This window comes from Ambystoma mexicanum, chromosome 8 (genome assembly GCF_040938575.1).
Source record: "Ambystoma mexicanum isolate Mex_15411 chromosome 8, UKY_AmexF1_1, whole genome shotgun sequence".
NCBI lineage: Eukaryota > Metazoa > Chordata > Amphibia > Caudata > Ambystomatidae > Ambystoma > Ambystoma mexicanum.
The window spans coordinates 455818701-455843680 of NC_090929.1; the positions used below are offsets into that span (position 1 = coordinate 455818701).

General features: G+C 49.0%; 1 protein-coding gene across 4 annotated transcripts in view; it reads left to right on the forward strand.

Annotated features, from left to right (window-relative positions):
• SAMD11 (sterile alpha motif domain containing 11) overlaps positions 1-24980 on the forward strand; it is a 312464-nt gene that overhangs the window by 281093 nt on the left and 6391 nt on the right. For all 4 annotated transcript variants that reach the window (XM_069610053.1, XM_069610055.1, XM_069610054.1 and 1 more), the window contains 2 exons: positions 3658-3782; positions 16959-17069. In XM_069610053.1, the coding sequence (XP_069466154.1) occupies positions 3658-3782; positions 16959-17069 (236 nt within the window). The remainder of the gene's footprint in view (positions 1-3657; positions 3783-16958; positions 17070-24980) is intronic.

Genomic DNA, 24980 nt, shown 5'->3' on the forward strand with positions numbered 1-24980 from the left:
ACTGGTTATTTATAATGCGCTTAATACCCAGAGGTTTCTAAGCGTGGACCTGGGGAATCGAACCTGTGCTGCTCCGCATTGTTTTGCTTCCAAGATGAGCATGTTGCCCCTGAGCTATCCTCCCGGCCCACAGAAAGGCCAGTGTTGACTGACCCTTCCCTATATTAAATTGCAATGGAGGTAAGCAAAGGGCCGCTTTTGCAACCCTTTGGGGTATTCCCCTAAGGACGCTCTTCCATAGAGCTGGAGGAATGCAATGGAGTGCCCCTTCCCTGAGAAAACACTTGAACAGGAGTTATTTCTACGAAGAGCGTGACCTCACAATCAGGTGTTGTTACCCATATGTTCTTCCCCTAGGCAACTTCAGTCAGTCAACACTTGGGGCCTAATTCACAGAAGCGTCTTATAATGACCAAACCCCATTGGAAAACCCTCTGTGAATAAACAGCATCATCATTTGGTGGGTGCTAAACATGTCATCGGTACCAATAGCCGGGTAGAGTGCAAGGAATGCAGTGGCTCTTTAGTCTAAGAGCTACCCGGAGCGTGAGAAATCGGCTGGAAGGTATAACTCATTTAAAACTAAGGGCCTGATTCATGGAATTTTTTGTACTGCTGAAAACGGACTGTGCACTGCTGACGCAAACCCTGATTCATGGAACTTTGCAAAGTGTATTTTTGCAGTGCAAAGTCCCTTTTGCGGTACAAAATTATCTTTTCACTGACTTTGCACTGCAAAAATACACTTTGCGCAGTTCCCAAACATTCCATCAATGGGGCCCTAGGTATCGAGCTGGGTGTAGGACTAAGGGCACAGTAGGATCTCGAGGGTTCAACTGGGGACAGCGATTGCGGTTGGTCCTGGGCACACACCCACACACCTCGTGCTAATAACCCATTCCAGTGTCCAAGTCGGAAAAGGCCGCAGTGAGGGGCAGACATGTCTCACGGGTGGGTAGTGTGCCATCCGCTTTATCCCAACGCGTGTCTTGGGGGAGGGAGCCCCTGCCTATCCTTATAGGTCTAGTCCCCATTTCCCGAATAGTCACTGAACCCCCCACTTCAGCATGGGCGAGAGAAAACCACAGAGGACACCCGCGAGGGAGGGCGAGGCTGTGGTCAAATCAGGACGGGGTAATCAAAATCAGACCTTCAAGCTTGCTCTTCTGGGAGGGCGTGGGATGTCATCAACTCCCCCCCCCCCCCCCACCCCCCTTCCCGGCCCCTGAAGCCCCCTGCCCCGCCAGTCAAATCCTGTCAACCACTCTTCCGTCTGACCTTGCGCGCGGCGCGCGGGTGGAGAGGGGTTTCCTGCCACAGGAGGCGGCGAAGGATTGAGTGCGCCGGATCCGAAAATCGATGTATCGATCGCTCGTCCGCAGTCCAATTAATGCAGGTCCGGCAGCGGAGCAGCCTGCAGGGAGCCTGATAAGAGAGGGGGCGGGGGCGCAGGCGGAAAAGGGGCCGTGGAGGGTGTGGGGGCAGAGTGTGTGCTTAAAGAAGACTGCCATAAGGGGGAGGATCGTTCTGAAATGGCATCAGAACAGCCAGAGACCAGGACACGACTATATTTCAAAAAGTGCACTCCTGCATCCCGCTCGACCAATCATGATTAAGAGTGTATCCAATTAATGAGCAGTGTAACAGTCTACAGTCTAGCCAGACCATAACAATCTACCTGGCCGTTCAGCTTCAGCAGTCAGTGTTTCCCCAGCAAGTCGATTGCTAATGGATGGTAGTGCTATCATGTCCCCCAAAACCATAGGAAACAAGCATTGGCAATGCCAACAGTTTTAGCTTTTGTGTAGGCATGGGAAAGGCATTTGCCAGGCACTACCATAGGGGGATTATCTGGCCACCGATGGTAACCTCTGCAAAATGGTGCGAGTAACCAGGCATATAAAAGCAGTGCCTGGCACATACATAATACTTGTACACAAGCAAAAACTGTTGGCTTGGCCACTGCTTGTTTTTAACAGGACTTGAGCAGAGGGCAGTGCTTAAAGATCGAATGGCTGAAGGCAGAATTGGTTGACATTTTGAATACACCAGTTGCAACTTTATAGTTCCATTTAATTCATTAACTCTAAGAAGACTGCTTTGAAAAAATGCTGGCTGGCACTTGAGCACAACGTTTGATTGTAAGGCTTGATAAAACTAGTGCAAAGAGCTCCCAGGAGGATGTGTATTGGGCAGGATGTGGGTGGGAATGGCCATATGGATTAGTATGCCCATGGGCAGGCAATGGGTGGTAAAATAGCCAAATGGGAAAGATAGGGGCTTAAATTCCTTTTCAAAGGAACGCAGCCACGAGGAGATTTAAGCTACTAGTCATTCTTGAGAATTACTCGAAAAATTACAAGAAACAATGTTGGAAACCATTGGGCTCATCTCCGGTTTTGAGAAAGGCCAAGGGCCGAAACACGTGTACACTGTAGGACATCATTGAAATAAACGTACCTGCCGCAGTTTGGCACATGGCATTTGATTCTTATTACTACTACCAGGAGTAGGGGGTTTCACTCCTTGGCTACTTCCAAAGCGCAGCGGGACTCTCCATAATACCCCAAGTTTCAGTTCCTAAATGCAAGATGTTGTCATTTGCTGCCTGCATATACACAGCCCAGAGCATTTTACAGGACTTTGGACGCAGAGATGCAGTAGGAGAAGGATGCCTTTTTTAGCACCTGCAAAGAGCAGGCAGATTCCACAGGCATCCATTATAAATGCCGTCAGCAAATCTTCCTTTGCAGGCAGGATTTCATTTTTTCTTTTTTTTTTTTTTACAACACTGAGAGTAAAAGCAAAAAGGAGAGCTGGAAGGAGGGATGATGATCCTAAAGGGGAGAGCATGAAAGAGCGATGCTGGTGTTAGGGGAGACCTGGAAGGAGGCATGCTAGAGTTAAAGGGGAGAGCTGGAAGGAGGAATGCTGGCATTAAAGGGGAGAGGTAGAAGGAGAAATCTCAGTAATGTGGAGAGCTGGAAGGAGTGACTTTGAAGGTAAAGGGAGAGTTTTAAGGGGTGATGTTGGGGGTGAAGGGAGAGATGGAAGGAGTAATGTTGGGGGCATAGAGGACTCTGACAGGGGAGAGAGGGAACTAGATTTTGCAGAGACAATGACCATAGAAATTGGGATTGCAGGTGTGGTGAGAACCAAATTGGTAAGCAGGGACCTTGAATGAGCAGCATCTGTTGGAAGAGGGTGGTGGGAATTGCGGCAGGAAAAGGGAGCGGGAATTGGAAGCTGGACGATTGGATGCTTGGTGCAGGTGGAGAGTTGGGCATCTTTCCCCATAGATTCCACAAGACTCGCACCCCCCTCTACTCAATACACATAATGGGCATGGAGTGGGAATTTGTTTCCCACTCCTACTGGAAACCTCAAGGAGGAAGAGATCCCCCCCCCAGACAACCTCGAGGAAGTGTTGCCCCCATAACACGTGGACTTCCAGAAAGAGGATCCCTCAAACCCCAACACCCAGCTTTCCCATCCCCACTTTGACATCTAGCTTTCCAAGTTCTAAGAGCCTTTTATATCCTCTGTCTACCCTTGCACCCCCATCACACTCCTACAGTCATTTGATATGGTGGTATGAGAAGGAGGAGAGGGTTGGGGGGTGTGTTTTTTAATAATGACCCTCTGTTCTTTCCCCAGGTGCCATGGGAGGGCTCTTCATGGATGGGGAAGAGAGCCCAGCCTTGGAGGACATCAGTAAATGGACGGTGGATGACGTGTGCACTTTCGTGAGCGGCCTCGCGGGCTGCGCAGAGTACACTCAGGTAGGCTCGGACCGGATAGCTACTCTTGCCTAAACAGGGCCAGGAGTATGTTCAAGCACACAGGGGTGTGCCTGGTTGGGTTAGTATGGGCAGGGTACACACTTCTTGCACACTAGCCACCCGCACTCCCTGGCATGCCTGTGGGGTGACCCCGTCCTTCCTCCCACCAAGAGCACAAGCGTCCGTTGGCCCACCCCTGCCCTTGCCCACCACACACACAAACAGGCAGAGCAGGGTGGCACCTAAGAGAGACTCGAATTCTCCAACGCTAGTCTGCATTGCCCAGAAATGTTCATATTTCAATTTTGAAAAGGTAAATGTAAGACTGTAATGTAAGCATGCTTCCTAATTATTTGCACGTATTGTCATTAGGGGACTTATTGAGCAGGGGCCTAGACCCAGGAAGCAAGTTGGGATTTAAGGCTATTGATAAACAGAGCTTGATGTACACGTGCAAGGAACTGCTCCTTTGCTTCCCTCAGAGCACCGGTGACGGGAACCAATGGCAGTAGCAGCCGCAACGAAAGGCTCTGTGATGAAGCGCGGCTTTCGAGTGTCAAGATGGCTGCCCTTTGCCTTTTGACTTGTCTCTTTAATAACGGTATTCCACAACCGACCATCACCCCACTGCGAAGGAACAACCAAACAAAAAAGCCCTTTCCACCCAGTGCTGGAAAAGGACAAATACTAGGGGGTTCCACCTTTTGGGGGGTTGGGGAAGGCCAGAGCAATGGCGGCAGAGTGTGATGCAGTTAAAGCAGGCAAGTAAAACGGGAAAAAACACAGCCTAAAATAGGCCTCTGTTTTATGAAGGATACTTGAAAAGTGAACAAATCACTCCATAAATCACCTTGTCAATATTTAAATTGTATTTATCCTTGTTTTGGACAAAATCAGTATAATTGTAGTTTTATGTTCACCCTCCTGAAGGAGAGCTTATTTAAAAAATCTGTTTTGCCAACTGCACTGTCAGGCCTGAAAGAAGCCCAGTGGAAGAACATGCATCATACGATCACCTGCTTGTAGCTATTGTTCCCCACAGCATTCAGCTTCATGGACCTCTCTCCTTCCTGAACACTCAGCATTCACAGCGCTTAGGGGACCTGCTGCAGACCATGGCCACTCCTCACTACCCCGCCCCCACCTACTTTGTATGCAGCAATCTAAATGTAATTGTGCTTGCATTTAAAAACAAAGACAAACCCGAGCAGTGCCCTTCTGATCTCAGAAGTCGAGTCTTTGGGCGCTGGGGACAGGTGAACGCTGTGGATGCTGGGCAATATGGATAATCGGGAATGGGTTTTTGGGGGTTTGGCAATCGAGAAACACACTTTTTTTTCTGGATTCTACATCTAAGGAAATCTGGCCCAATTTTTGCACTGTTTCCATCACTGAACCCTTAAAAAAACTCTAGCCCGGAAGCCTTCCCAGAGAACCTGTGATTATTTTGTAAACATTATAATTGCTATAAATCTAGTATTTCAAGAGGTATTGAATAGCCGTGGAGTTGTGTGACATCATACAGGGCGCGGGCTGCTGCAGACCTCCTTGGTCGCTCCATGCACTCCTCCATAAGTGAAATCCTGCGTGCTGTTTGACGTGAGGTATTCATCTGCTCTGTTGTTCACCCAGAACTCTTCTCTTATGTTGACTGCATTTCCCCCGGCTGAGGGCTTATGTCATGCTTGTGTGTCCTGTCTTCTGACCCTCTTGGTGGCCGAAGATGTGTAGGAGGTGGTACTACAAAAGAGGAGTAGAGAGGGGAACTGAGAGCAGTAGTGGGAAGTGTTATGTTGTGTTTTGTTGGTTTCTTGCATAATGATTTGTGTTCTATTGTGCTACTGGCTAGCCCAAAGCACAGCATGGGAAAAGGACTTCAGGCATTGACTTCTAAGGGGGGTCTCGGTGCTGCTTATTGCTTACGTGTGGGGCGACTAGAGAGGGGGTCCGACTCGTCTCATTGTCTGTGTTGTCAGGCGTTGGTCCCTAGCTGCTTGAAGGGCACTATGCATTGGCAACGTATAGTGTTTCGCCCGCAGTGATTTGTTGAGATTTGAAATGACACGCCAGTTAGTATGTTTTCCGGCTACGGCAAATGAAGTGATGGAGGGGTGCAGCAATGTGGTTAATTTCAGCGCCGTTCGAGGTTAGTGCTGGTGAAGAGTGGCAACGTGCCATCTTTATGGGTTGTGGTGCAACATTGTTTGCACAAAGAAGTATTGCTCGGTTTGCCTGGTGTGGGTTGTTGTGTTGGTAGGATTGCTGCTTTTCTTGTGTTTGGTTGCACGTAAAGGAGTAGCATGTGTACTGTTTTGATTTTAGTGCTGTTGAGGCATGACACTTTGCCGTTAGCCTGGCGTGTGGTGCTGTGCTGCTTGCTTGAGAGGGGCGTGGGGGGGAGCAATGGAGGTGGGGTGTTCTCTTGTGCTAGTGTTTTTGGATTGAAGCATCCTGGGAGATGTAAGGTTTTCTGCTGTGCCCATAAGTAGGTGGATATACTGTGCATATTTAGGTTCTTATGGAACTCTGATTACTACATTTGCGGTAGTGATTACACCGCCATTTTATTGACAAGTCAACATGTCTTGTGCTGAGCAATAACAAAAGGCCTCCAGCATGTGTAGCCCCGCTTAACTGCCTAAACTGCATAGCTTGGCAATTCCATTGCATTCTGGCCCTAAACATGGAGCGCCAGGAGAACATTTAGCAACACACATGATGATTATGAATTGAGTTTGGCTCAAAGCGTTTACAAATATAGAATTAGAGATGGATAGCTATCAACTACAGGGATATTTTCCACGAGCGATTCTAAGGGATATCCCTGCTCTCGTCTACAGTGTCGCTCAGTACCCAATGTGACATCCACCCCAGAGTTGATCTATGCACCCCATAGTTCAACTATGATTTTATGTTGTGTTTAACCACTGCCCCTCTTTCCAAACTTTGTGCTATGCCTTGAAACACCACTTGGATATGCGCCTCTGTCGGCTACAGTGTCGCTCCGTACCCAATATGGCATGCACCCCATAGTTGATCTATGCACCCCATAGATCAACTATGATTTTATGTTGGGTTTGATCACTGCCCCTCTTTTCAAACTTTGCTACGCCTTGAAACACCACTTGTTGTATATGCGCCTCCCTTGTCTACAGTGTCGCTCCGTACCCAATGTGGTATGCACCCCATAGTTGATCTGCGCACCCCATAGCGGATCTATGATTTTATGTTGTGTTTGACCACTGCCCCTCTTTCCAAACTTTGTGCTACGCCTTGAAACACCACTTGTTGCATATGTGCCTTGCAAATATCCAATAAATAAATAAATATGTTTCATATTCTCTGGCCTGCTGCATACTTCCCATCCGCCCCTCTATCACATGAGTGGGGTGGGGACGGGAAGTGTCCCCAGCACCATTGAATTATAGACATTGCCGAAGGCATTTAACAACACAAGGCAATAGCACTGGAAAAGTAACGGTGCACATGTAGGATTTGTGTATGGGTGGGGGGTGGCTAGACAATGGGCCTGGGGATCATCGTCTGTGTTTAGCCTGCAGACCCCTGCCCCCCCCCCCCTCTAATGCTTAGCAGTGAAGCTGGCAGCCCCCATGTCCGTGCTTTGTGGATCCCCCCACAATGCACTGTACACCATATGTGGGTTAGCCATGGGGGTTGGCACCTGGGGGAGAGAGAGCAAGTGGGGGCAGAACGCTGTGCAGTCTGCTGGTTGTTTTTTCCCTCTCCTGGCATGGCGCTAATCCTATCATGACACGGTTCATTAAAACCACCTGTGTGCACAGCTTCCGCCCTGAGGCAGCTGACTCATTAATGTGTGTGTTTGAGCGTGTGTGCTTGTGAGTGTAGAAGTGCAGTGTGTGTGTGTGGGGGGGGAGGGGGGTCTGCTTATGAGTGTGTATTTGTGGTTGTGTGTTTGTATTTTTTTTTTAAATCACTCTCTCCAAAGGGCAGTGCATATGCGAAATCGGTACAAAATCTAGCGATAATGAGAAGGAAGGCGCCTTAATCAGAAAAGGTCATTTAGAAAGAGCAGAAAGAAGGAGAGACTGAAAGCCATGTGATGAGCGGATATTCAGCGGCAGGGCCTTCCAGTGAGAAAGACCGGAAACAGTGAGCAGGAATTGAGATTGCGATTGTAAAGAATGGAGAAGAGGGAAAGTCTAGGGAAATAAGAGAGGAGAGATAAAGAGGAGGAAGACCATGGATACACTTGAAAACAATAGTGACAAACTGAGAGAGAAAAAAACGAGGAGACGAAAAGCAGAACTGTAAATAGACCGAAGAGGTTGAGTTAAGAAAAGGGGAGGCCAATCAAGAAAGCAGCGCAAGTGTCATTACGAGAGACCATCATCGCTATATGGCCTCATTATGAGTTGGGCGGTATCCCAGCGGTAAATGCGCCGGGATACTGCCCAACGCTATTAGCGTTACTGCAACTCGGTCCGGCGCAATTTGCGCCAGGTCCTGAGTTGCGGTGGCATGGTAAATGCCCATTTATTTTGAGTCCATGTGACTCTGTGGGGTTTTTCGGCACATAGTGCCAAAAATTGCCAGAAAGCTGTAGATTTAAGCTGGAGGTAAATCTAGAACGTTCTGCCTAAACTCAGGATTGAGCAGAGTGGTATTGCGGTGGTAATAGCGTTACCACTGCATTTTTACCGCTCCACCCAACCCGTGATGAGGCCCATAATGAGCAGTTTATTAGCCTGAAAGCTTGGAAAGACAAGAAAGGTCGGGTGCAACAAATATTAGAGCTAAAAATGGCAGACCCTCGTCGATGGTTAGCATGGCAGAGAACTCTAAAGCACAGGATGAGAGGCCAGGCTGCCGCATGTAACCAGGAAACGGGATCCTTATTTCACAGCAGAAGGAAATACGGGTGTCAATCTCTACTGCGTAAAGAACCAGGGTCATAGCCCCTTCGCATAACTTTAATGACTGAAATGCACACACGCATAATAGCTCCTCCCAAACGTGCGCAAATTTCTTTGGACCCCGGTCCGAGGGTGTTCAAGCAAAAGTGTGTTGCGACAATAATTATGGTGAAAGATGCTATAACAAATGACAAAATGAATGAATGAATGAATGAATGAATGAATGAATGAGACACAAGCAGTGTTAGATATAGAAGACTCAAAGATAACACCAAGGCTCCTAGCTGAAGACCGGAAAGGGAGGAAAGGAGAAACATTGGTGAGAGAGAAGGAGGTCGAGTGGTGACAGGCAAGAAGAATAACTCAGTTTTAGCGGGATGAAGATGAAGAAAGTGGGAGGCTATCAGAAAAACAGTTGGAAACTGTAATGTGCAGAATGTCAGTGAAGAAAGAGAATGAAACCAACATTTGAGTGTCGCATTCGTAGAAATGACATGATAGATTGTACGGAGTGAGTTTGGAAGAAACAATAGTGTGGAGAGATAACAGTAGAGGCCTTAGTACAAAGCCTTGGGAAACTCCATGCAGCAGATGACGGGGAGAAGAGACACTACCATCCCAGGAGACAGACTAGGTACGGTCCACCAAGTGGGATTGAAACCATTTGAGGACTGAGCCAGAAAAACGGAGAGAGGAGCGTGAAGCTTAGAGGAGAGAATGATTAACAGTATCGAAGGTGACAGACCGGTCAAGGAGAATTGCGTGTGGAGGATTGCTTGCCATGGCGAGCAGAAAGGTGATCATCAGAGACCCAGAGAAGAGCAGTGGAGATAGAGTCGGAAGGACGAAAGCCAGACTGAAGAGGAAGAAAGAATGAGCAAAAATACAGGTTAGAGGAAATCTGTGAATAAAGAGCACTCCAAAGGACAAAAGGCCCTCCTGCCTGTCCCGCCCGGCCGCCCGGTTTCACATCAGTGGCAGCAGGGCCGGGGGGTCATGCAGGGCCGAGGGAAGTGCAGTTACTCTGCACTCCTCTCCTACGGATGCAGCATCTATAATGCCGGTGCAGTGGGAGATTCATCCTGCATTGCTACTCTGCCCTCCAGCCTCACGTGCCACCTCCCGAGACCGTGTTTGAACGCAGCCTGAGCCGAAAGCCAAACTGCTGGTGGGCCAAAACCTTTTAAAGTCTTTTCTGAGTAAGCACAATGTGTGCGCCTGTTCCCTTTTAAAGTTACCAGGTGTGGATGCATATGTGCCTTTGGGTCTTGCTTGCTAAGGCAGACTTCTGTAAACCAATGCAGGTGAGTAGGGACAGGTTTGAAAGCTCCTAGAGTGGGAATTGCTATGCCTGCTTCCCCCGCCTTTTGTTCTCATCCAGGACTCCGATTGCTAAGCAGAGTTTTTGCATCTGGGAGGGAAGACACCGGGACATTTGGTATCGGGAAGTATTCTGGGCCGGGCAACATGCAGAGGATAGCACAGGGGCAACGCGCTGGTCTTGGAAGCAAGACCACACAGAGCAACAGAGGTTCAAATCCCGGATCCGCGCTTAGAAACCAAACTCAGGTACGGTATTAGGTGCGATTTGCATTGGCAGCTCTGCAGAGGGCCGTAACACTGAACAATACTGCAACTCTTACTTTCTCTGAATGAGTGGATTGCTTTATGGGCAAGGAGAAGCTGCAGACCAGTGCTTTGGCCTTGTCCTGGATTCCCTGCTGTCCTTGACTGCTATTTCTTGAACATTGGAGCAGTGCCGCCCAGGTTCCTTCGAAGGCCCTGCTCCTTCCACCGACTGTGTACCCTGACATCCCAGGAAGGGTTTCTAAAGGAAGCGGGCTGGAGTATCAGGGGCTCGTGTCTCCTGCATCAAGGCGGTAGGGACTAGGGCCTAAAAGAAAGTGGATTTGGACAGATTCTGCCCTGGAACCCGCTTGGCCTTTTTTAGCCCTGCCGCGCCAGTCTGCGTATCTAGAGAGAACCTGGCCAGAACCAGATAAGGCTCCCAGCCTTGGGGCACTCTGAGCCTGTGATACGTACAAAGTCATGCTGGAGAAAAGTTGCAATCCTGCCGTAACAGCTTGGTACCAGACTACACGGAGGTCTCAAGCGCACTCTCTTTGGCAGAGGGAACCACTGGTGGAAACCCCCCCCCCCCTCCGCCCCACTGAGAGCAAGACTGTATTGGACTGTCTGCACCCCCTAGTTTCAGCCCACAGGAATGGGCTTCAGGAAGGGGGACTGGGGTGAGCTTTACTTTTTAAGATAATATTGAAAAGAGGGGTTCTTAAGTCTGCTGTTTAGTGCACATGTGTCTCTGTGGGTATGTGTTGTGTGTGTTAGTGATAAAAAATAAAGACGTGTTGTCAGAATTGCTTTAAATTGCTTATTTATCTGTGTCAAAGTGTGTGTTTACTGATTTATACTGTGCTTTGCTCGTCCCTTCTTCCGAGCTACAATCTGGGTTTGGGTCTCTTGTAGGATCTAGCGTGGCATCCTGGGTGCATGGGTGTTGTATTTCTTTGTGTCATTTGAGTTAGATTGTCATTCTCGGCAAATGGCCAGAGTTAGAACTGCTATGTTGAGTTTGTGCCTTGGTTGTGATATCGGGTATTTATGCCCGTTAAAGTAGGCTTGTCTCTGAAGCTCATGTGCATTCATGCACAAGTTTCTTTTTTGTGTCAGTTGGGTTTGGTTGTGCTTCTTGGCCCGTGCACTGGTGGAGCACATTTTTGCTGCGTTTGTACGGCTTTTGCTTTGCATGTGTTTGCACACATTTGGTTGGCTACATGCAGACGAGGGAGCACCCATGTGCACTGGATCATTGTGTGTTTGAGTTTGGTCAGCTATTTTTTGTTGACGTACTGGCTAGAAGAAGCACACACTTGTTGGGTTTGCGCACACAACATGGATTTTGTCATGGCTCTTACATAATGGGATGAGTGCGCGCATGTTCATTTTGAATTTAGCCACACTAGAATTGTACTGAGTTAGATAACACTGCTTTTGAATTTAGCCACCATATAACTACTGATTTGCCACCCACTGCTTTTGAATATAGCCACACTAGAACTGTACTGATTTGCCACACACTGCTTTTGAATGTTGCCACACTAGATCTGTACTGATTTGCCACACACTGCTTTTGAATTTAGCCACACTAGATCTGTACTGATTTGCCACACACTGCTTTTGAATTTAGCCACACTAGATCTGTACTGATTTTCCACACACTGCTTTTGAATTTAGCCACACTAGAACTGTACTGATTTAGTTAATGCTGCTTTTGAATGTAGCCATACTACCTCCCTGCATCTACAAACCATAAACCGAAAGCAAGGGATACATTTAGAAAGGAAAACAATAACATAACCACAGCTAACCAGTCATCAACCAAAACCCACTAACCACTTCTCTCTCACACATCCCACACTCCTCACCTACAACACAGGCCCAGAGGGCTAGTGAATTAACTCACCAAAACATGCAAACTGCACATCGCTCTAACCACGCTACAAACCGAAACAACTCAAGACAACAAACCAGTCCAACACTGGACGCCGCCCTTCCGGACACAAGAAGTGAGTGAATAAAGCCCATCCAGAAAGCTCACACGCACAGATGCCAGTTGCCCCTGGTTCTGCACGCATCAGCAGATGAGCACTGCATGCTTCCTATCCCATACATGCCAACCCTCCCGATTTAGGTGGGAGACTCACGATTTTTCAGTGAAAAATATCACTATTTTTCACAGTCTCCCACCTAAAATAGCTGTAGCCCCAATGCATTTCTATGGGGAAATGTACGTCTCCCGATTTCCCTGTGGAAATCTCCCTCCCAGGTGCTTTTGAATGTTGACTAGGGTGACCAGACGTCCGGGTTTTCCCGGGACAGTCCGGGGAAATCACCCTCCGTCCCGGGAGTTTTTTTCATTTTAGAAACCCCGTCCGGGGTTTGCATGGATTTGCATGGATCAAGAATTTTGAGGATGGAGGTTTGGCTCGAACCCCCAACCTCTAAGGTATAAGTCACAACACCTACTGACTGTGCCACAGAGACTGGCTTGGAAATCGTTGTACAGCAAGCCATGTAATATCAATTAGAGCTAACGCTCATTTTGAATTAACATGCCAAGATTCATAGACAAAACTGCACAAATGACATCATATACAGTTCATAGAAAGGAGAAGTTCTGGAAATATGGTTGGGCGTGGTGGTTGGGGCGTGTTGGGGGAGGTGCGGTAATTTGTGGGCTGCGATGGGGTAGTCCCTCTTTTATGTTGTTGGTCGTCCCGGTTTTTTGTTTTGGAAATCTGGTCACCCTAATGTTGGCATGTATGCTATACGTCTCTCCCTCACTAACCAACCCGTCCAACTTTACCTTGCAGAGGCACATGTGCGCCTGGAGGCCATGAAAATGGCAGCGGTGCGCTGTATAAATCAACATAGCATACACACATGCATGGTTTTGTTGACGGTCTTAGTGTGTGGAATGGAGTGTGCGCATGCGTTGTGTGTTTGGGTTCCGTTTCTTGAGTTGATTTTCATTGTTTCTCCTGGTGTGCGGCATCGAGGGCAGCCTGCGCCTGCACACGTGTGTCAGCCTTGTGTGCTCCATCTGTGAACTCCAGTGAGCTGTTTATATGCTCAAGTCTGGACCGGAAGGAAGAGAGCGGGCTGCTCACTTCACACACAGCCCGGCCGGTAATAGAACACAGGCCCGGGGGAACACAGGCCCGGGGTCGGTCCTGCCTGACCCCCATCACGGGCCCGCTGGGGAGTGAGCCAGAGTACAAGGGGCGGCAAGGAAGGGTGGTTTCAGTTTTCTCTACAAAGCTTGGGGACGCTGATTCCCAGAGCAAGCTGCATTTAGGATGATTAAACAGAGGTGGGTGCGGTGTAGAGTGCCTTAGAGCCCACAAAAAGCGGGATACCCAACCCGCATCACTGTTATCAGTGCTAGAAATTGACAACATTTACTGGGGGAACTCCCTCCCCCTCCTTCGTGCATGGGGTTGGGGGGCTGGCTGTTTCAGATTGTTAGTGATGTGGGCAGGACTGAGAGACAGAGCTAGGTGTCGAATAATGTGGTGCCCTGAATATAGGATGCAAAAAAAAGTGTATTTTGGGAATTTAAGAATGACCACCAATTTAGCAAGCATGCCTGTGATAGTAATTCACATGCGCATTGCTTCTGAGCGTGCAGTGCACACTGGGTATGGAGCTCATTTAATCTGTCAGTCACCCTGACAGTGAAATGTGTGCAAAGCAGGAGACATATATACAGTTTTGGGCTATTTCATTGTTTTGAGTTTGTGCTGTCCTGGTGACCAAAGGAGAACTTTCCAAAGCAGAAGAAGTGGCATATTGCTGTGGCATTGCGACTCGAAACACACATTGTTCAGGAGACTTGCGGCAGTCAGGGGCAGAGAGTTTCTTCAACTTGGGGGGGGGGGGGGGGGGGGCCTTGGGTCTACACGGAAAGGTGGTCTGGCAAGACAATTTTTTCCTGTTCCGGCCCGATTCCTTCCCTGATTGTTACCTCAAGTCGGGCCGCGTAATGACAGTGTTGTCGTTACTGCCCAGCTCTCCCTTGGGCTTGTTAGCTTTGATAGCTGGCCATCATAGTCCTATTTTGCCTCTTAATTAAAAGCATAATTAACATCGGATGCACCATGCTTCTACCCTATCAACCCCAAGAACCCATCCCAAATGAAAGGGTTTATCTTAATTATAATCATAATTAAAATTGTGCACTACTCTTCTACCCTATCTGCCCCACTATCCCCCCCCCCCCGCCATAAAGCTTACATCTTAATTGAAAGCATAATTACCACCAGGCTCACCGTTCTCCTACCATATCTGCCCGCAGCACGTGCCCCAAAGGAAATGCTTTGCCTTAATTATACCATGAAGAAAGGGACGGGGGGGTTCTAGATGTGAACACTCCTGTGCTGGGCTCGGTATTTGGTCTGATGGTCTCGCTATCTCTGTGCAAGGTCACAGGTGGGAAGAGCTGAACCCACAGCTCTTGGATGGGAATAGTGGAAAGTCTTGGTTACCTTGCAAATAAAAGTTTTTGGTGAATCTTATGAATACAAAGATTCTCACGCTGGATGCAGTGGTTCAAAGTGTGTTTCTTTATTCTCCCTAGTGTAGACACATGGTCTAAGAGTGGTCAGCCGACACGTGTTGAGGAGGACCCTCCGGGGTCGAAACACGTGTCGGCTGACCACTCTTAGACCATGTGTCTACACTAGGGCGAATAAAGGAACACACTTTGAACCACTGCATCCAGCGTGAGAATCTTTGTATTCGTAAGATTCACCAAAAACTTTTATTTGCAAGTTAACCGGGTCTTTCCACTTAATTATACCATATCTGCCCCGTCCCCATAATAAAGGAGTTACCCGACATTGCATATGGGTTTGTTTTAGGGGTCAGCAGTACACTCCATCTGGGGGTTTCAGTGCTACGGCATGAGGGTCATACCCAATGTGCTGCCTGCCGCCCCCTGCAGCACAGCGAACCCCAGGGCACGCGTTGGATGTGCACCTCTGAACTCTAGGCGTGGATTAGGGGAACAGTGTCCCTTTAGTCTAGCCCAGCCATGTTCCAAGTCTGTGAAGCCGAGGAGGCCCAGAGATGGCCTTTATACGTTACTAATAAATAAATAACTTAAACTCCTCTCACACAGTAGCCATCTCTTTTGTGCAGAGTGTTAACAGGCCACTCTCTGGTGAATGAAAGTGTGGGAGGCGGGTTCTAGAATTCTCCTGAGCCCTGTTCCTTATCCCAATATATGCTGGAGGCTGGTATAAACTGAATCTTTCATACTTGGTAAATAAGTCTTGACAAGTTTTCAAAGCACTTAATGTAATGATGTGTCCCCTTTTGGTGTTCAGTTCACTTGCTAGTCTGGATAGTTGCCACGACTACCATGCTGCAGCCTGTGTTAAGGGCCAAGAGGGATAAGGGGCCGGGACGCACGCTCACTGCCTCATCTTATAGTGGTGAATGCACAGTACCGGACATGCCATTGAGTCAGGCTTGGTTCAGGGTACCGTGCAGTGTGGCAGGACCATACAAGTACTCTTGGCCTTTTAACATAAATGCTACTGCCTTCTGCTTGCAGGGTTGTTTGTATTACTCTCCAGCATTCAGCCTCCAACCGTGGCTCTCTGATAGTTTTTTGTTGCGTACACGTGTGACAGGAATGACATGAGGGTACACGTGTGTTCTGCTTTGAAATCGACGTGCAGCAGTCTGTGTCCCTTTTTTTGGATACATTCGCCAGGGAACTAGATCGGTCTCTCTTTGGTGGTCTCAAGGCTTTAACTACCCTGAGCCAGTGGGTTATCGACTGTAACCTGGGGTACAGTGTAACCACTACAGGTATGGCTGATCGAAACAGTGGGGCTGGACCCACTAGTGGGACCCAAAGGATGTCCAGGGGGGACCCCGAGACTCTTTCAAAAGGGCTTACGGTGACTGCTTTTAATAGGAAAGATGAGCAGTAGCTCGTGGGGATGCCCGGAGACCATATTTTTACTCAAGGAGGTGCGCAGTATTGATACGTTTGAATACCACTGCTCTGATACAACGCCACAATGTACTGGAACCTGGCAACATAGAATTTGCTTGGCTTTCCAGTCGGGTGTTGCCCACTTGCCTCCAATCAGGACTTTATCTGATCCATTCACATTGCTTACACATGCACCCCTGCTACCACGACCACGTCCCTCGTCCTGCAACCCCCCTGTTTCTGCTCATTGATGTGCCTTTTGCTCATCATTCTCTCCCACTGGCTCTCTCTGTCGCTCTCTCCTCTGCTTTTCCTTTATATCAGAGGCCACGTTCTGGTTCATCCCGGGCAGTGCTGCGCTGCGCCACCTTTTGGACCAGCTTTGCTGCTGTAAGACCACTATGCTAGTGACATTTGCCAGGCGCAGTATAAATGCTTAACTAAAGGTGGTACTGTCAAAAAAGAGGTGTGGGTCAGTAGGATGCAAGTAGATTCCCAGCAGCTATGCACACACTCAACTGTATCTACACGCACTGTATTTCCACCCTACATTGCAGACATATTTGCGCTGTACATGCTCACAGACCTATACATGCTTTTATGAGTTGTACATGCACCCAACATTATAAAGGTATTTAAAAGATCTCTGCTCTATACAACTGTCTATAAACGTATGCACGTCAAATGTTCTATACATCAGTCTCCGAGCCCAGCCTGCCACAGTAACGGGCTTCGCTGTTCTTCCCTATTCAGGTATTCCGCGACCAGGCTATCGACGGCGAGACCTTACCTCTCCTGACCGAAGAGCACTTACTGACCAACATGGGGCTGAAACTGGGGCCAGCACTCAAGATCAGGGCGCAGGTAGGTCCCTCTGAAGCCATTTTGCTTTCTCACAGCTATTGCACCCATTCGAACCCTAAGAACACAAATGCACATTGAAGTAGGCAGCAATTACAAATCTCCTCCTCTCACCCATGTTAACATGCTTATAGCTCCCATTTGCATATTGACGAAACTTGGAAACGGTTTCTTCAGCGTTTGCTATGAGTTGGCCCTAGCATGGTCCGCAATGCGGCCTGTGCTCCTCCACCTTATGACGCAGTGTGGAAGGCGGCTATGTGCTATTCTAAACAGCGTGCAATGCGATGCCGGCTCTCGCACCTGATGTCACACATTACCTGCCTAACCTCTGGGTTTAGCCCTGAGACTCTGGGTTTTTATTCTCTTCTCTGGGTTTCAGGGGACGAGCGTGGAGTCGCCGGGATTTCCGGGATCAGTGGCGGCACACAGTAAAATGACACGTGCACACTGTGTCGTCATTACTGGGACTCGTTGTTGGGGCACAGCGCCTTATTTATTCGCTGTTGACGAGGGCCGTCACCTGACAGTGTTGACGGTCTGCGTCACACACAGCAGTTGCCTGCAAAGTGGAAAGTAACCCTTGCTTTGTGACGTCTCACTGACTTTTGATTTTTGCAAAAACATCCAAACATCGCTGGCAGGAGAATAAACAGATATCTGAATGGGGCAGCATTGTTAATTTTATTTATTTATTTTTGCATTTATACAGCGCACACAAACCCTCAGGCATCCGGGCGCTTGTGGAAACCAGTTACGTTTGGCCCGTAGGCAAGAAGAGTACAAGTTCAAAAGCATATGGAGCACAAGTCTTTGAATCATAATCAGCACATACAGGTTACATAAATCAGAGATACCGTTACATATGATTGACAGAAATTCAGTGGCCTAGAGTTACAGAGAAGGTGCATGGATCAGAGGGGGTCAACCAGCATGGGAGGGTTTATGCAAACAGCCAGGCTTTGAGGGCTCTACAAAAGGCCCACTAAGATTCTTCCGCTCTCAGAGCAGGAGGGAAAGAGTTCCATTGTTTTGAGGCAATGACTGCAAAGCTGTCACCTCCAACTCTAGCGCACTTGAATTTGGGTTGCACCAGTATGTGAGTGTATGGCGTACCATTTTTTGGGACAGATAAGGAGGGGCCGATTTTGAGATGTATCTGTTTTTGATGGTAAGTGTCTTAAATAGGATTCTTTGACGGATAGGAAGCCAGTGCACTGCTTTGCGGGCATCAGATATATGTTCGGACCTAGGCAGGTGCAAAGCAGCTCGCAGGACGTTGTTTTGAATAGTTTGAAGTTTATGTATATTCTGTGTGGATGTGCTAGCGAAGAGGGCGTTGCAGTAGTCAAGCCTTGCGCCTACTACCGCCCAGGCGATCGTTGGGCAGCTATCTGCTGAGAGATAAGGTCTGGCAGCGTTGAGGAGTTTGGTGGCGTATGCTGCTGAGGAGGATATGGCATTTACTTGGCGGATAAGGAGAGGGTAGCGTCTAAGTAGACTCCCAGACTTTTCACAGCAGGTGAGACCGAGATCTTTGTACCATCTACGTGGAAGGCTGTGTAAACCAGGTCAGGTTTTTTTTAGCACAGAATGGGGCCCAACTAGGAGAAGTTCTGTCTTCTCGTCATTAAGACAGAGGCCATGGGTCGCCATCCAGGCTTGGATGGTGGCGTATGTGGCCGTTGATTGTGTTTCTGGTGTAAATAAATGAGTAGCCCCTCTCCTCTTGCCCCCTAACATGTAGATACGTTTTGCTTCTAGTATCGCAGACAAATGTTACTTAGGTGTATTTTTGGTGAAGACGTTGATTTTTGTTTGTAAAGAAAAAGTGGGCAGAGTTTCGGAGAGAAGGGGGCGGGGTGTCCGATGAAGACATCCTTCAGGTTTTTCTTTCGCAAATGTAGTCAGTTATGTGTCACACTGTACAAGGGAAGTGTGGTCTCTCCTAGCATAGGGTACGTGTGCCGTGTGAGGTGGTGGTCTTCCCTAATGGCACAGTATGTCATTTGGTGTGTGCTCATCCACATTACAGCACAATGGGAGGTGCCCTCTGCCAGCTCAGGGCACAGTGTGCGAGAAGATGCGCACTCCATCTTGGGGCACCTTGTGTCTGGGAATGTGCGGTCTTGGAGATGTTTTGTGCCTTTCTGTCTTACCGACAGCACACGAGGACTGACATCGATCCGATACTCGCACCAAAGCGCAGCACTCGGTGTATACCGAGTTGAAGCGGCCAACAGAACACCACCCCTCTCACTATCCTACTCCCGCTTCACCTACTAACCCATCCCACCTTCTCGTTTGCAGATCCGCCAGAGCGCCTGGGGACCAACTCCGTTGGTGATGGTGCGCGGTACAAATACCTTTAACATTTAACAGATAGCGTGCCTGGAGGTGGGCATTCTTGCCTTGAAGCACAGTGTGCCCTGTGAATTTTTCTGCCCCAGTGGGCGCCGTGCCGCATGCTGTGCGCTCTTCTACCTTAGGGCACAGTCTGACAGGGGGTTGTTCATTCTTCCACTCCGCTGCAGTGTGCCATAGCATGCACTCTACCAACTGGCAATGTGCAAAGGGGGGGGGGTGCATGCTTCCACCTCATGTATGCCAGCCGCTTTACTCGTCCACGTCAGGACACAGAATGCCAAAGGGCATGCTCTCGCCCACCTTTCTGCACGGTGTGCCAGAGGCTGGTCCCGCCCCCTGGGCATTGAGGTATGCCTTTATGCGAGGGCGTTTTGATTGCTTTCCCTACAGCCGAGGCACTTTACAAGCAATGCTATAAAAGGGTTCACGGTCAATGGCTCCCAGCGGGCCCACTGGGAGTGGGCAGGAAACCAGGGTTTCTGTGCGATGTGGGGCCCACGCCGGCTTGCAAACGAAGATTTCACGCTCAGCACCAGCCCCTACCTACTTGGCGGGAATCATGCAGCAGTACATCCAGGCTGTTACATATTTCACAGAAATAGCCCCCCCCCCCCCTACGGTGAGCCCAGAGGCCCGTATTTCCAGTAGGAATGTAAACCAGTAGGCAAGGTGCTGAGAGCAGAGGGGCATCCAGGGGGCACACGGAGGGCAGCCCCGGGCCAGCAGCAGCTCTCTGTCCGATACTTACCCGAGGCAGGGTCGGACTGGCCTATAGGGCAATAGGCCCATGGCTGAACCAAAAACACAAAATGCGGCGTGGGCCAGTTTTTGGGGTAAAAGTGGGCCACTTTTTTGGCCAATTTGCCCAGTTTGATGAGTTAATTCACTTTGCGGCTAGTAGTTATGACCATTGTTGCTGAATAAATATTCTTTAAAATGCACAGTATACACCACACTTTATCCACAAGCGCCACCGTGATTACTATTCAAACAGTGTCACAAAAGCAATGGCCCAAAAACCGGGCCCACGGCAGCATTTTGCGTTTTTGGTTCGGCCATGGGCCTGTTGCCCTATAGGCCAGTCCGAGCCTGCTGGTGGCCTAGTAATGTGGTCGGACCAGAACAGCAGCCTGCAAATCCCTAGAGATGTGTGCAGCTGAGTAGAGTCAGTGAAGGGAGTTTACGGGTGGGATAACATGTTCACATGTTCATGCACCAAAGCAGCGCCACTGCCCAAGCAGGACCGGCCTCTCGTTAATTAGAAGACTTGATGTAGTGTTTTCCTTTCCTAGAGGGGATCGATGACATGTGGGCATAAAATGTACATCACCACCCAGCAGAAAACCCAAAGATTTTAGAGGGGACCCCAGTTTTGGTGAAAGTGGAGCTGGCCAATCATACGTAGAAAAGAGGAGAACATTGTGGGGAGTCAAAGAAATTCAGGATTAAGTGCTTTAGTGAGAGTGCAGTCATTCAGTCCTCAACATACAGAGGCAGTTCCTCAGGCCGTGGATCTCCGCACATGACAACACTGTACATGTGTGTCAGATTGACAGACGTATGTGCGTCAATACTCTCCTGCCTGCATTCTCTCGCTGCATGCCTCTCCCTATGTCTCTGACCTCACTATCAGTACTCCTCATTCCTCTCCTGCCTGCATTTTCTTGCTGCATGCCTCTCCCTCTGTTTCTGACCTCACTATCAGAACTCCTCATTCCTCTCCTGCCTGCATTCTCTCTCGGCATGCCTCTCTCTGTGTCTCTGATCTCACTATTAGTACTCCTCATTACTCTCCTGCCTGCATTCTCTCTCTGCATGCTTCTCTCTCTGTCTCTGATCTCACTATCAGTACTCCTCATTACTCTCCGGCCTGCATTCTGTCTCTGCATGCCTCTCTCTCTGTCTCTGTCCTCACTATCAGTACTCCTCATTACTCTCCTGCCTGCATTCTCTCTCTCTCTCTGACCTCACTATCAGTACTCCTCATTACTCTCCTGCCTGCAGTCTCTCTCTGCATGCCGCTCTCTGTCTCTGATCTCACATCAGTACTCCTCATTACTCTGCTGCCTGCATTCTTTCTCTGCATGCCTCTCTCTCTGTCTATTACCTTATTTTCAGTACTCATTATTACTCTCCTGTCTGCATTCTCTCTCTGCACGCCTCTGTCTCTGATCTCACTATCAGTACTCCTCATTACTCTCCTGCCTGCATTCTTTCTCTGCATGCCTCTCTCTCTGTCTCTGATCTCACTATCAGTACTCCTCATTACTCTCCTGCCTGCATTTTCTCTCTGCATGTCTCCCTCTCTCTGTCTATTACCTTATTTTCAGTATTCCTCATTACTCTCTTGCCTGCATTCTCTCTCTGCATGCCCTCTCTCTTTCTCTGATCTCACTATCAGTACTCCTCATTACTCTCCTGCCTGCATTCTCTCTCTGCATGCCTCTCTCTCTGACCTCAATATCAGTACTCCTCATTACTCTCCTGCCTGCATTCTCTCTCTGCATGCCTCTCTCTCTGTCTCTGATCCCACTATCAGTACTCCTCATTACTCTCCTCCCTGCATTCTCTCTCTGCATGCCTCTCTCTCTGTCTCTGACCTCACTATCAGTACTCCTCATTACTCTCCTGCCTGCATTCTCTCTCTGCATCCCTCTCTGTCTCTGGTCTCACTATCAGTACTCCTCATTACTCTCCTGCCTGCATTCTCTCTCTGCATGCCTCTCTCTCTGTTTCTGATCTCACTATCAGTACCCCTCATTACTCTCCTGCCTGCATTCTCTCTCTGCATGCCTCTCTCTCTGTCTCGGACCTCACTATCAGTACTCCTCATTACTCTCCTGCCTGCATTCTTGCTCTCTCCGACTTCACTAACAGTACTCCTCATTACTCTCCTGCATGCATTCTCTCTCTGCATGCCGCTCTCTGTCTCTGATCTCACATCAGTACTCCTCATTACTCTCCTGCCTGCATTCTTTCTCTGCATGCCTCTCTCTCTGTTTCTGATCTCCCTATCGGTCCTCCTCATTACTCTCCTGCCTGCATTCTCTCTCTGCATGTCTCTCTCTGTCTGACCTTATTTTCAGTACTCCTATTTACTCTCCTGCCTGCATTCTCTCTCTGCATGCCTCTCTGTGTCGCTGATCTCATTACTCTCCTGCCTGCATTCTCTCTCTGCATGCCTGTCTCTGATCTCACTATCAGTACTCCTCATTAGTCTCCTGCCTGCATTCTCTCTCTGCACGCCTCTCTGACCTCACCATCAGTACTCCTCATTACTCTGCTGCCTGCATTCTCCCCTCTCACTCTGTCCTCACTATCAGTACTCCTCACTACTTTCCTGCCTGCATATATTCTCTCTCTCTCTCTCTTTCTCTCTCTCTCTCACCGCCCTCTGTCTACCTCTCTCTCTCTCTCTCTCTCTCTCTCACCGCCCTCTGTCTACCTCTCTCTCTCTCTCTCTCACCGCCCTCTGTCTACCTCTCTTTCATGCATCATCTCGGCTTGATATGCCTTCTCCTTACTTTGTATTTTTACCTTTTCTTGTTCATCACTCCTTCCCCTTCCTGTGTCTGACCTGCATCAACTCTCCTCATTCCTCGCTCTCCTTCTGGTCTCCTACCTGTACCATCACTCCATGATCTCTTTATTTATTTTATTGTGCATTTGTAAAGGCGCTTATACATCAAGAAACGGCTGTTTCAAAGCGCCCTCCCTGTCTGCCTGTATCAACTCTCTACTTTAGTCTTTCCTTCCTGTCCAGCCGGGCTCTGGAGCTTCACAAACCACATCCATACCATCTCACCTCATTGCTCTATCGCCTTCCTGTCTCCTGCCTGTACCATCTCTCCTCAATTTCCTGCAACTACTGGCAGCATCTCTCGCTATTGCTCTGTCCTTCCTGCCTGCGTCGTCTCTCGCCTTCATTCTGCCCTTACAATGCGCTGTCTCTCCCCTCCTGCCTCCATCATGCCCCGTCTTTAGTCTTTCCTCCCTGTACAGCCTCTCTTTCCGGCCTGCATAATTGCTGTCACTCCCCTCCTCCTCCCCCCTCATTTCTTCTGTACATGTTTACCCCCCAGGAGGAGCTGATGACCCCAGGCAGTGCACGGGGCTGCAGGATGTGCGCAGGGGGCGCTCATTAAGACAGCTCGTTAATACAACCTCCGCCCCTCTCCCCAGTAATTGGCGGCCTGCGTTCACGGGGAGGCAGCTGGCAGGCTCTCTTCCAGCTGGGCCCGGAGCGGCGGAGGAAGGATGTGTCTGTGCCCGTGGGAGAGCTCTGGAGCTCGCCCAGGGCCTGGAAGCGTCGCTCATGCCCCCTGTACAGCCCCCATCCCTCCCGCTGGCAGGGGCCCTGAAGTTTCCCTAGCGCCACGTCTCTCCTATCACCTTTCATGCAGCCGTCTCAAGCAAGAGACGGGGCCTGATTTGCGAACTGTCGAATCACTGCATTCCTCCAAGCCAAGGGCGTGGGACAAGGCCCAATTTCTTAAAAAACAGAGGCTCAGACAGGGTAGGGCCTGAGCGGGCAAGGCCCACCCAAAATCTGTAAGTGCCCACTCAGCAGCGCAATGTGGGCATTCACTGATGTATAGCCAGTAAGATAGCTACGCGGGTTGAGCGCTTGCTGCTGCGCTCCGAGCGTGGCCAGCAGGTTGCAGGTTCGAATCCCGGCAAGGCCAACTCATCCTTTCATCCTTCCGAGATCAATGAATGAGTACCAATTTTGGTTGGTTGAGATTGTGTGTAAATATGTGCTCTGCAAAGCGCTTTGGATTAAGGCGCTATATAAATAAACACATCATTATCACTGCGTGGGTCCTACTACATCAGCTTCAGGCCCCACTTGTTTGACAGTTCTGGCTATGCCTCTGAAAAACAGTGGTGGAAAGGGTATTACCATGCACAAGGGGACGTGGGGTGACAGGAAGCGAATTTAGCTAAAGTGAAATCTGCACATTTAATTCTACTGGCCCTATCATACAAAATGAAAGTGCACAGGTCAAATGATACCCGCGGGCCACCAAGGCGAAGACCCGGTGAAACCAGCCCTACTGTGACAAGTCCACACAGACCATGAAGAAATCCAACCCACGACTACACACTCAACCCGAGAAGATGGAGTAATGAGGCTCACGCCAATCACTACTGATGGATAAAAGTGGTCAGCAAGAAGAAGAAAGGAGTGAAATGATACACATCCTTTCTGAAAATGAATCCACACCACACGAAAAATAGGAGAAGGGAGATTTCCGTATAAGGTTGCTGGCAAAGTATAAAAGGTGTGCACATTTTAAACCCAAGAATCTGTAGAAACATATCCTGAACAGCAAAAGCACAATACGGGAAATTGTGCTTTCCTTGATTGCGTTTTCATGTGGTCTTGTTGAGAACTACTGACCTGTGAACCAGACCCTGTGTTCAAACCTGGCTTCAGTTCATCACACGCCCTAACAAGCCAGTTAAACCTAAGCAGAAGATGCCCGCCCTCTATAAAAAGTGGGCAGATTCTGTCCCCCTGAGTGTACACTTGACTTGGGCCTA